This window comes from Cryptomeria japonica, chromosome 9 (genome assembly GCF_030272615.1).
Source record: "Cryptomeria japonica chromosome 9, Sugi_1.0, whole genome shotgun sequence".
NCBI lineage: Eukaryota > Viridiplantae > Streptophyta > Pinopsida > Cupressales > Cupressaceae > Cryptomeria > Cryptomeria japonica.
The window spans coordinates 319,792,738-319,805,700 of record NC_081413.1 but is presented as its reverse complement, the minus strand read 5'-3'; the positions used below and the strand labels follow the sequence as shown (position 1 = coordinate 319,805,700).

The 12,963-nt window shown below is 35.1% G+C and overlaps 1 protein-coding gene across 1 annotated transcript in view; it reads left to right on the top strand.

Annotated features, from left to right (window-relative positions):
- LOC131029750 (structural maintenance of chromosomes protein 1) overlaps positions 1 to 12,963 on the top strand; it is a 238,497-nt gene that overhangs the window by 57,782 nt on the left and 167,752 nt on the right. Inside the window, exon 2 of the mRNA XM_059211024.1 lies at positions 7,041 to 7,277. Within this exon, the coding sequence (XP_059067007.1) occupies positions 7,041 to 7,277 (237 nt within the window). The remainder of the gene's footprint in view (positions 1 to 7,040; positions 7,278 to 12,963) is intronic.

Sequence of the window (12,963 nt, the reverse complement as noted above, 5' to 3'; positions counted from 1 at the left end):
CATCATGTACTCCTTTCCTCTTCTTTCCTTGAGATTGTGAACTCTTGGGAACATCTATCTCTCTGCCATGACTCCTTTCTTCTTGTGTATTTACTTCATTTTTTGTGATTTCATCTTTGGATCCCTTGGAATATATTCATATTTGGAAGATGATGATTCTTCTTTGTCCATCAATTCATAAGTTAAAGGGATGCCATTTTTTATTAGCTTGTCAACTTGACGAAGTATCCATCTCTTAGTGTTATCTATCACTGGCTGATCAATTATCTCAGGTTGAGTAATCTCCAGAACAGACCAGTCTAATGAAGGAAGAGGTCTACCTTTCTCCTTTTCAAAATGCTGTAATATAACCCTATCTTCTTCCTCAAGCTGATCATGTCGAGTGATAACCTTGAATACAACCTCTTTCTTATCTTATAGTCATCTGTGGCATTGGCCCAATGATCTTCGATGTGCATGAGACGAGGGAATTTCTTTCCATTTACTGTCTTGACATTGTGGTGAGGATTAAAATTACTTTTTGCAGTGTGTCTTGAGATTATAATATTGTAACTCCTCTTTAGCTCCTTGTGCCGCTTGCAAGGTAAAACATGTCTCTATGGACTTCTCTATCATGATGGGGAAAGTCATTATTGCCGCCTTCTTTTTCTTTTGAATTTTATCATACTCTAGCAATTGCCTTGACTACTCTAGTAGCACCATCCTATCTGTAGGATACCTTGTAAGATGGTATGCATATGATGAGTATCCTTGTATCCTTAGATAAGTGAATTTAGGGAATTGAATGTACCATGAACCATACTTTTTGATCAGATTCATAGCCTCCTTAGACAACCTCATATGAATGTCTCCTTGTAACATTCTCACAATGTGCATCGTGAAGGCATCATTCACTCTCTTGTAGTGAGCAATGCTGTGCAAATGTAATTAGGGATACATGTCGTATGCCAACGTTTGTCCTTCACCAGGTCCAACTGGTGCCCTACAAGTTAGTCCTTTGTATTTGCAATATCTAGCTAGGATATATATCACATATGAGTTCATATAAAAAGTCTTCGCCTACGCTATATCCTTCAATTGTTCATTCAGGTTGTCACTCACTAACCTTGCCCAATTGATGATCTTGGCTCCCTGTGCAACCTCTTCGATGTAATACAACATCCAATGCTCATATGAAGAAGATTGGGGTGACCCTATGACTACATCCAATGCTCTTTGATCCACTCATTGTTGATAATCTCAGCACATTTTTCAAGGTTGCTATCATACAATGCTAACACATCCTTCTTGCTCTTGTAAACCATGAATTCATATGTAGGAAGATTAAACACCTCTGCCACTGCTACCTCTGTGAAGTAAACTAACACTTCACCATTGGGTGCCACAATTTGTCTTCGTTCCGAGTTGTAGTGCCTGGCACACTCTACAATCAGCTCACTACATTGAACTGCAGAAGGGAAGCCAGCAATATGATAGATGCCATTCCTTGTCAACTTTCTTGCCATCTTGGAAGTATTGTACTTCCCCTTCCCAAACACTCAATCTCGAAAGTCGTTGATGTCAATGTGACCAAGGTTAGTGTCACCAACTTTCGCCATTTGGAGGAGAGCTTGGATTCCAAGAGTACTCCTCTTAACTCATCCTTCATTTGCACTTTCCTTTTGTTACCCCCAATCCTTGTTCTCGACATTTATCTTCAAAACAAGCTACTTTGAATTACAAAATTGATATTGCTTGCAGTTTTTGATGATTAGATGATGACCAAAAGTCAGACTGTCCACCTCTTATATCTTAAGTCCTAGTGGAATTGCAATGAGATTGATACAAAGAATGTGAAAAGAATAAGCCCTAATTAACCCTCAAGTAATGAAATCTGAAAAACAAATGCCACAAGAAACCCTAGCTTGAACTTAAATCATGTCAGCATTCTCAGCTTTCTGCATACCCTAATCAAGGTAAAAAAAAGTCAATTTTGCTTTAAAATCAGATTGCAAACTGAAAATCAATCTGCAATGATGAGATTGCAGCTCTTAAGATAGATCTTGAATCTGGTAGTAATTTAACTTGCTTCAATGCTGGTTGATGCTAGCTCCAAATCGCTTCAATTTATCCTTCAAATGCCTGATTGAATTGCCTTCTTACTTTAATCTGCAAGTTTGATGAGCTTGGCATAACATTTTGAATGGTTGAGCAAACGAAATGCTCAACCCACTCCTTATATAGGCGTTTTGATTATCAAAAGGTGGCATCTCTTCAAACTCATGGCTGACTTGACTAGTGAAACAAATCGTTTCATTTCCTTCATTGAGCGCTTCTTCTCCTAGGGCCAACTTAACATGTATTGCCTTGCAATTTCATGTAGGTGCACCTTCCTTGGGCGCATTTTCCACGTCCAATTGCACAAAGGGAGCGCAAAATTGGGTTTTCATTCGCACAAAATGATTTCTTGAGCGCATTTTTCATGTTAGTTTGCACAAAATTTTAAGGGAGGGTGCATTTTCTTTGGCCAATTGCACAAATGCTAGCACAATTTCATGTTTAATTGCACAAGTGAGGGTGCATTTCCTAGGTTCATTCACACAACTTCGTTGCTTGGGGCAATGTGTGAAAAGGTCACAATAGGGTGCAATTGTTTCATCAATCACATCCTTGTTGAAAGACAAGCGGTCAATGTCAACAATAATCAGCTTGTAGGCTTTATGATTTTCATTGTACCCTATAAGCATCAATTTCTTACTCTTCGAGTCCAACTTGGTTCTTTTTGCATTTGTAATCCAGACATATGCAGTAGAACTGAAGACCTTAAGATGACTCGCTTTTTGTTTCTTCCTAGACCAAGCTTCCTTTGGGGTAAACTGCAATGTAAACTACCTCAGCCCAAAACAGCCTGGGAACACTCGTATTCTCCAACATACATCGAGCCATCTTCTTAATTGTATGGTTCCTTCTCTCAACTACTCCATTTTGCTGTGGAGTATAGGGTGTTGTGTATTCCTATTTGATGCCGTGTTTAGCACAAAAGTTGTCAATTCATTTTAACAGAATTCACTTCCATTATCAAATCTAAGAGTGGTCAATGCACAACTAGACTCTTTCTCTACTAGTGCTTTGAATTTTTGAAAAAACACCCACATTTTCCCACTAAAATCATCAACAAATAAAGAAAATGCATGGCATTAGTGACTGATGCCATATTCATTGGTCCACAAATGTTTGCATGAACTAGCTGTGGGACTTTTGAGGCTCTCTAAGCCTGTTTGTTTGAGAAGGGATTTTGTGCTGCTTCCTTGATAGGTAAGCTCCACAAACACCCTATATTTGTTGCATATTAGGTAAATCCTCTACCAAATTCTCTTGTGCCAACTAAGAGAGGTAGGATAAGTTGAGGTGCTCATATCGTTGATGCCAAAGTGTACTGATATCTAATGTCCTCTTGGCTATCAATTCACGCTTCCGACCTTGTCCAATATTAACAAGCTGATGCACCATGATCGTTGATACCAACAATGATAGTTTTCTTGGATTCCTTGTCAACTATATAATATCTGTGTTTGCTAAATATGACATCCAAATTGATACAATGACACATAATTTGATTCATTGACAACCAATTGAGATCCATTCTTGTGACATTATACACATTGAGAAAAACAAGATTTTTCCCTCCAAAAGATATTTGTATATTTCCTTTGCCAATTACTATTACTCCTCACCACCACCAAAGATCATTGAATTTGAGCAAGTTGTGACTCCATGAACCAATCTTTCCCGTGGGTGAAATGCTGAGATGTTTCAGAATCAATGTATCATGCATAAGACTTTGATTGATCTGCTAGTTGTTTGGCCGTAAAAGCATAGAAGGATGACTCCTTTTGCTTAGAATGCTTTGCAACATGTGCCTTTGGTGGAGGCCTTCTTGGGTTGGATTTCTTTTTAGCCAACATCTTTTTGTATTGCTTCTTCATGTGGTCCAATTCACCACAATAGTGACATGCGATATTTTTTATATTCTTCAAAGCATCTTCATTATTCCCTTGACCCTTCTTTTGTGGCCATTTGCGTTTGCCTCTGTCCTTAGTTGTAAATGCTATTCCACACTTTGTGTATCATTACATTGCCAATCTATTTCTTCCATCTGTTCTACTGCAAGAGCTTGAATGTAAGAAATTCAAGTCGACATTGGTAGATGTGATGCTGAGAGTTTGAATGAAATGTTCATAGGTTCATGGTAATTATTTCAATGTAATGACGACCATATCTTCATCCATCTTGTGACCTATTGCTTGCAATTAATCACAAATGTCTTTGATCTTCATCAAATGTTCCTGCAAAGACATCTTTTCATCCATCATGATTAAGAAAAGTATATTTTTGAGGAAGAAATCCTTTTCTTTAACTGATGTCTCCTGCAGATCTCGCATGTGCTTTCAAATTTCCACAGAGGTTTTTCCTGGTTGAACCTCTAGAAGCTTTTCATCTGTTGCTGTTAACTTGATTAGCATGACGACTTCTCGATCACACTCATCAAACTTATTCTTGTCTTTGCCTGCAATTGCTAGCTGAGTGTTAGTATCAATTATTAAGAACAATCTTAATAGGGCATCTGTACTCAAAGATCGTGAGCATGCGTTGTTTCTATGTATTGTAATTTTTGTAAGTGAAGTGGTCATTTCCTTTCAACATGATTTTTAGTGTTCCATGGCCGTTGGGGACGGGGAGACGGGGGGACGCGGGGACAGAGTTCGGGGATGGGGGGACAAAGGGAAAAAGTTTCGGGGACGGGGGGACTTGGGTCTGGGAGGGGGAAACGCGTTTCCGTGGAACACTGATGATTTTGGGTAAGAAGCCATCCCTTCCACAATTTTTAATCATGTAAAGAAACCCTTGCAATGACCTAAAAATTTTGCAAACCCTAGCAGTTTTGAAAGAACTCAAAATTTTTAGGAAAAAAATTGAAAACCCTTTAGATCATTTTTTTTTCCAGACCCAAGTTGGAAGATATGCAAAGAAATGTTGTTGTAGCAGTAACACAATTTTTTAGAACTCTTGGAAAACAATTTTGGAATTTTTTTTCAATAAAATGTGACCAAAATGCCCACAAACTGGTTTGAAAACCCTAGCTGCCCATAGAAATGTCAAAAATTGTCAAAATAACCCACAGTTTTAAAACAAATCTTCAAAAATCTTCAAAAATCCGTCATGTGCCAAAAAATCCACAATTAAAAAATGCCAAAAAATTGCTTAGAAATTCATTAGAATTCAGTACAGGTGCTTATCAAAACAACCTAGGAAAATGACGTTTTTTCTGATAAAAAGAGGCATGATCTTTTTTGCAGAAAAACCCATGCGATTTGCAAAAAAACAAAAGCATGATATTTATAGATAAATATTCCATAATTTCCTCTAACAAATGGTGTGATTTCCAATAGCAAAAACCCACAAAACTTCCTTTGTACAATTTTGTACTGTTCTGTACAACACTCATTTGACACATTCTGTGTGACAAGCGTGCAAGTCGTCACTGCAGGCAGCAGTTCATAGAACTCTACGCATTCTTAAATCTCGAAGCTTGACTTGGGCTTTGATACCATATTACGAAAAATATAACACATAGAATGATTACCAAGATATTTGATATTAAACTGAGTGAAAGTCTCCTTTAATAAGAGTGATAACTAATAAAGCAAAGGATAAAAACTCAAGTAAAAGAATAAAAGAATAGTCCTAAAGTCTAAAGACTTAATTGACCATTATGAACTAGATATTACAATATTAGTTTAATAAAGGCTTTTTAATGCAGTCACTGTTGTATTCATTCTTCATTAGGGCTTTTGTGCACTTGTCACTGTCATACAAATAAAAACTTCCACAATCTGCAAAGATCAAATCGTTTTGATACCAAAATGATATGTAATTTTTCAACTCTGTACTTTTAGTAATTGAGAACTAAGAATCAGAAATATGTATTGTGTTACTTAAATACAATTTAAATCGCAGTCAAGAGAGAAAGGAAAGACTATAAAAAATAAAGTGAGCACCAGATTTTTACCTTGGAAACCCCATGAAGACAAAAAACAGCTTTGCTAGTGTCAAATTGGCAATTGCAGTACAACCTTTTATGTAATTAATGGGAAAGAGCTAGTACAGTAATAGTTGTCCTCTACCACTCTGTCTGTCTTCTACAAAATTACAACAGATGAATCCCTTCAATACTCCTCAATACAATACTCAAATGAATCCTGTCATGAAAAATTAAAAACGCTCCAATTCTATAAATAGTTTCTGGTGATGCTGAGTTACCCCCAGGCCCAAGGAAAAACCACTTGAAGCTGGGAGTGGAAAGGATGCTGTTTCGTTTCAGTTCTGAGTTTTCAATAGTTGGGGTTTATTTCTGTGTGCATGGGTTTTATCCAGCAGATGCTGTTCTGAACTCTGTGTGGGTTCGTGTCCACAGCTGTGGTTTTGACCTGGAGCTGCAGAAACAATGCTGTACACTCTACAGTTCTATTTCTTTCTACCTGTTCCTTTTGCTGTCTGGTTCCAGAATCCATCTTACTCTTCAAGTTTTATTTTTTGATCCTTTTGGATCATAATGATGTATAGATATTAATCAATGTTAAGCATTTTCATCATCTTTTTAGTGATTATATCTTCACTTGACCTGAGCTAGTCTGCAACATAATGTACAAGACATTTTAAGGAACTTTTGCCTGACTTTTGGAAAAACACTAGTGCTGATGTCAGCTGTTTGGTATGATGGCAATCATACTGTAGAAAAGTGTACAGAGAGTTTGTAAGGTGTTGCATAATAAATAAATCCTTGTACTGCATATTCTTTTCAGACATTATTGTGGTTATATTTGATTGATCTTTATTCTCCACACTTGAACTGGTTTTTGTTTGTTTACATAGGAAAATCTAAAAGCTAAACTACCTAAAGGTTGATTGTTGCGGTGGTAACATATATAACTTTTACTTATGCGATCTGATAACCATCCAAAGCCATCGAGTGCTAAATTGTAGGTTACTTGTTCTTGTAGGGAGATGTTGAATCTATTGCTTCAAAGAATCCTAAAGAGCTTACTGCACTGTTTGAAAACATATCTGGCTCAGAAGAATTTAAGAAAGACTATGAAGATCTGGAAGAGCAGAAGGGGAGAGCCGAGGAGAAGTCAGCTTTTATGTATCAGAAAAAGAGAACTATAGTTGCCGAAAGGAAGCAAAAGAAAGAACAGAAGGAAGAGGCTGAGAAACATCTACGCTTGCAAGAGCAATTGGTAAGTTTTGGCATGTGCACAGTGTGGATTGGTCATTTTACATACCAAGATTTTGGTGTGCTATTTTATTTCAAGCCATATGGTATGTTTATTGGCTAGATTTGCTAACTTTCTTTGAATTGAACTGGCTCATTTCTTCTTCTGTGCTCTATGTCTTCTCAGAAGATTGCATTGGAAATTTCTGTGTACAATTTATGATGGTTTTCTGCATTTGTCTTTTTGAAAAATTCAAGGGGGTAAACTTCGTTGTATTAACTTAGTAACTTAATAGGTACTTAACCCAAAGTTGAGATCATAATGCTAGATTGGTTGAATCAGAATGCCAATGCATTATTGTAACATCAGTTCTTTTTAAATACTTTTTACTTTTTATATGAATGGGTGTGAGAAATATTCCTTAGCTATTGGTGCCAATGAATCTATGTTACACGCATTTATTTTGTAACTGATTAGGATTCTGAGATTTGAAAAACATTGTAAGAAAAATGCAATAGAGAATAAGTGAAATCTGGGCTATTGTTCACTTCTGGTATTTTTATAGAGTTGAGGATAGCATAAACTGTGAATTGAATGACATCACATTAATTTCATGTCAGCAAAATCTTTGTATGTGCAGACATATATTGTGAATTTGGTCCTGAAATGGAGTTATTGTTGTAATATGCATCTTGGTATTTGTATATCTTGGCATGTGACTGTAACTTTAGTATATTAGAAGATTGTGTTGAATGCTTTGTAGAATGTTATGTCCTTTTCATCAATTAAGATCCTCTGTAATAAGTAAATGCTGAGGGGAATTACATTTGTTGTATGATATTCACCCTTAGATTGAATGAATGATTATTTAAGTTAATAGGTCATTTAGGTCATTTTGATGTTGGAGTAAGTTGAAAGAACATTCTGCATTTTTCTTGGTTGAGAAATTTTAGGGGCAAACATTCGTGGATTAAGTTGGTAACTTATATGTACTTAGTGTGAAATTCAGATCATAAGCTAGATTGTTTGAATGGTTAATGCAGAATTTTAAAATCAGTTTTTATTAATACCTTTAGTTTCATATAAGTGCTAGCAATGGATGTGAGAAATATACCCTAGCTGTTGGGGACCTAAGAGTCTGTATTACACAGTTTTATTTTTACTTGATTAAGACTAAAAATTGGAAACTTTATAAGTAAAATCCTCTGTTGCTCCAAGTTTCCCGGACAGCTTTTTTGGGAGGCCTTTTTTAAGGAAATGGCTGTTAAAAAATGTAAGATATTTTAAATTTTCATATGATAACAATGATAAGGCATTCATGATTTACATTATGGAACCTTAATACATAACATTAGACTTGAATTGAGATTTAACATGAGAATCAACAAACAAATTAAAAAATTTAATTGCTTTCATTGTCAGTTTGCATATATATTATATAAAAATTACAACAAAATGCCCAAAGGTAGCAAGTTTCAACTGCAAAATGAAAAAAGAAAAAGAAAAAGAAAATCTGCTGCTCTCTCTAATCAGCATTTGTTAACATTGCATCAAACTTAGAGTTTGAATTTGAGTCACTGCCACTAGGCGGGGTCGCCTCATTCAATGGAATCCCGACCAATCTCTCATGTGCTTTCTCTTTATCAACTTTTGTGGCATCTTTAGAATTAACATCTCAGCATGCAGTTGAAGTTTGACAATACTTACATGTTAGTCAATCTTGAAATAGGAAGGCACTTTGCATAGCCACCAACTGTTTTGCTCATGAACAGCTCTCTTGACTGACCGAATGAAGCTGAATGTGGACCAATTGCTCTCTGTAGCAGAGGAGTAGACAATCTGTGAAAGTAGGCAAGTGGCAAGTATTCTCAATTTTGATGTATTCTTGCCAGGCTACATCCACCGTCCAATAGGTTTGGTTTGAGCTACTATAGCTCTATTTATCCATGCCTCTAGTTTTGTAGAATGTTTGACTGCAAAGATCAACAAAGGCTAATCATCGTGTGTGAAGTCGACTCATCATTAGTACACGTTTTTTGAAGGGTCTTCATGAGCCCTTTACATATGAATTGGGATTTAGAACATAAGTTACCATATAAAGTGGGGTGTTCATAGTATTCTACTTCGACATCACAATGGGCGTAGTATGCTCCTCATTAATTCCCAAAGTAGGATCCCTACTAGGAATGGAAAGCTTTATTTGCCCATATGTGTTGTTAAATGTTTCATAAATTTCTCCAAGGCTAGAAGAATTTGTATTAGTATATTTTATGACTTGCACAATAGGTGAGACAGAGGTGGAAACATAGTTGCAAACAAGTTACAAGAATTAAGATTAAAAAAAAAATTATGACTCAAATGACAAATGGTGAATGCTATTACAAAGAATGAAAATGATTTACGAGTTAGAAACATTAATACATCAATAATTTAATAATAAAAATCAACTATTTCTTACCTCATTGTGAACCACCCATATTATTGTGAAGGATTTTTTTTCACACTTTTTCCTTAAATTGTGCTAGCCTCTAGCCATATACCCCACTATGGATCAACTATCATTAATTGTAAAGACTCTTTCTCCTCAAGTATCCTTTCTAACAAAATGAAGTAGTTGACATATTTTGTATCTACAGATTTGAGGAATTTCTTCCTTGAAAAAGTCTTTGACAAGTAAGTGAAATGTGATGGTTGGAAATGAACACGTTTATGTTTCTAGCTTTTGCCATCATTTTCCCCACCTAATCTATTTTTCCAGTGTCTCTCAATGTGTTGTTCAAAGTGTGAACACAACATGTGATCCAAAAAATGTGCTTGTGAGAACCCTCCAGCATTAAAAGTTTGTATCCTTCCTCTTCCTTTAACAATAATAGCTCTAAAAAAATAAGTGTCAGTTGAACATTTGACAATGATATTGAATAGTGGCTGATGTTTAATGTCAGCACATCCATCCATGATGATAGAGCAACTCATCTTAGAATATTTTCTATTAAGGAGGGTGGTACACAGCTTATGTTCTCTAGGAGTGGCAAATGACAGACCAACGATAATTGCATCTTTGAATGTTTGTTTAAATAGAGAGAATGTGCAATATGAAATGGTTCGGTATGGGCAAAGAAAAATTTAGCGATTGCATATTAAACATTCTTCCAACATTAGTAGCCTTTTCTTCATTAGTAGAACTCTCTCCCCTTTGAATTCAACATATATGGTTACCTTAGCCTTCTTGGCTAGGATTATCTTTTCACAACCTTTTACCCTTTGCGCACTTATGGACAAAAGATGAGAATAAACCCATGTGTAGCTTCCCTATAGTCTTAGCTGCACAAATTACATAGTTATACTCTATTTCTTCTTATTTTTTCTTTTTTTCTGTCTTTATCTATGGTGGTTGCAAATCACTAGAGTTTTTTTTGGATTAAATGGGTCTTTTGCATAGGTTTTGAGGAGTTCAAAAGTACATTCAAATGTGTTATTTGAACTAATGGTCCTTGCAATACTGTAAGAAGAATTTACAATAGTACCTGTATGACTTCTTTGATGAACTTGAACCTCCTCACACTCACTTGCCTCACTATTGCTCATTGTTTTCATGGTTGAAAATTCAAATCATATTTAAAAGTGTTTGGAACTTTGAAAAAAGAAATGTTAAAGAATTTGAGCAAATAAATAATGGATGGTAAAAATGTTTGAAATGCTGTCTTGCCTTCTTTCCACAGCTGTTCTTTTCTCTTCTAAATTCTCTGTCTTCTTCACAATTTGGAAATGGACATTACGTAGATTAAATGTTCTATTGCCTTCTTTCCATTTCTGTTTTTCATTTCTCATGACTATCCTCTTTCTTTGTCTTCTTCACAATTTGGAAATTGGCAAATATGAATTTGATTTTTGTTTTTACTTGTTAGTGGGGCTATTTTGAGTTTAGGGTTGGTGTAAAGCGGCATGAGTGTCATGTCCCTTTTTTCGAAAATAGAGCTTACTAAAAATAGTAAGTCCTCATTGTCTGAAATTAGTAAGTCAGGGATAATGGATAACATAGGGGAATGCTATTTATTTAATATTTATATTGTCCAGGTACAATTTATATCTTTTGGACAAATAAATATTAAATTTATTATTATTTTAGTGGAGCCAGCTCAGGAGGCATTAATGGCTATGACAGTTATGATAGATTTTATGACAAGTTGTCATAATGGAAGTTGTTTTCTAAAAATCTGGAATCTTGCATGGGCTTTTTTGGAAATAATTTTTGGAGGGAAATAAATGGAAATTATTTATTTTATTTATTTTTTCAAAAAGGGGTTGTTTAGGTTTGCTCTATATATTTGGATGTAATTTCACATTTGGAGGTGTTGATGTGTTTTTTAGGCACATGCGAACACATAATAAAATACCCAAAAGTATCTTATCCTCTCTTGAACAAAGTTACTCAAATGCTGAAGATTAGCTTAAGGATCACTTGAGACAACTCCAAGGATCTGGTATGTGAGGTCTTGACTTATGGATAAGCACGGGTGGTCGTTGTGATTGTTGTTTCATCAAGGGGCCTTACGTATGAGAAGACTTCATGAAGTGCTTTACGGATGATATGCAATGAAATTCTTTCCTATTACTACTAGATGTTTATCAAAAAAGTTGCAAAAGATGAGGGTTGAGAGATATAAAGCTATTCCTAGGAATGGATGGCTGAAGGATGATTCAAGTGAAACTCTACTAGTCTTAATATTGCCATAATGGAAGTTGTTTTCTAAAAATCTGGAATCTTGCATGGGCTTTTTTGGAAATAATTTTTGGAGGGAAATAAATGGAAATTATTTATTTTATTTATTTTTTCAAGAAGGGGTTGTTTAGGTTTGCTCTATATATTTGGATGTAATTTCACATTTGGAGGTGTTGATGTGTTTTTTAGGCACATGCGAACACATAATAAAATACCCAAAAGTATCTTATCCTCTCTTGAACAAAGTTACTCAAATGCTGAAGATTAGCTTAGGGATCACTTGAGACAATTCCAAGGATTTGGTATGTCAGGTCTTGACTTATGGATAAGCACGAGTGGTCATTGTGATTGTTGTTTCATCAAGGGGCCTTACGTATGAGAAGACTTCATGAAGTGCTTTACGGATGATATGCAATGAAATTCTTTCCTATTACTACTAGATGTTTATCAAAAAAGTTGCAAAAGATGAGGGTTGAGAGATATAAAGCTATTCCTAGGAATGGATGGATGAAGGATGATTCAAGTGAAACTCTACTAGTCTTAATATTGCCATACAAGAACAACTCCACCATAACTAGTGCAATCTTCTAAGGACATTTGAGGATTTTCAAATTGCTACTAAGCATAGTGTAATGTCCCCTACTAGGTTTAGGCTTGTTTTAATCATAATTAAGCTATTTCAATATACTTATGACTTAAACTAGGTTGATTAGGAGACATATCTATTTTAATGTGAATCGAATCGGTGATATTCCATAGTTCAATCGATCAATTAGCTACTAAGTAAATTGTTCATCTACCCCAATGGATAATTAACTCTAGCATACTGAATAATTAATTTTATTCTGATTCATTATAAATCATTTACATATTTATTAATTACCAATTATATAGATTATTATGCATTACTGCAGATTAATTTCTAAAAAAATATTATAATAATTATAAATATTATAGTAATATATCTATATACAACTATTGTATTACTAA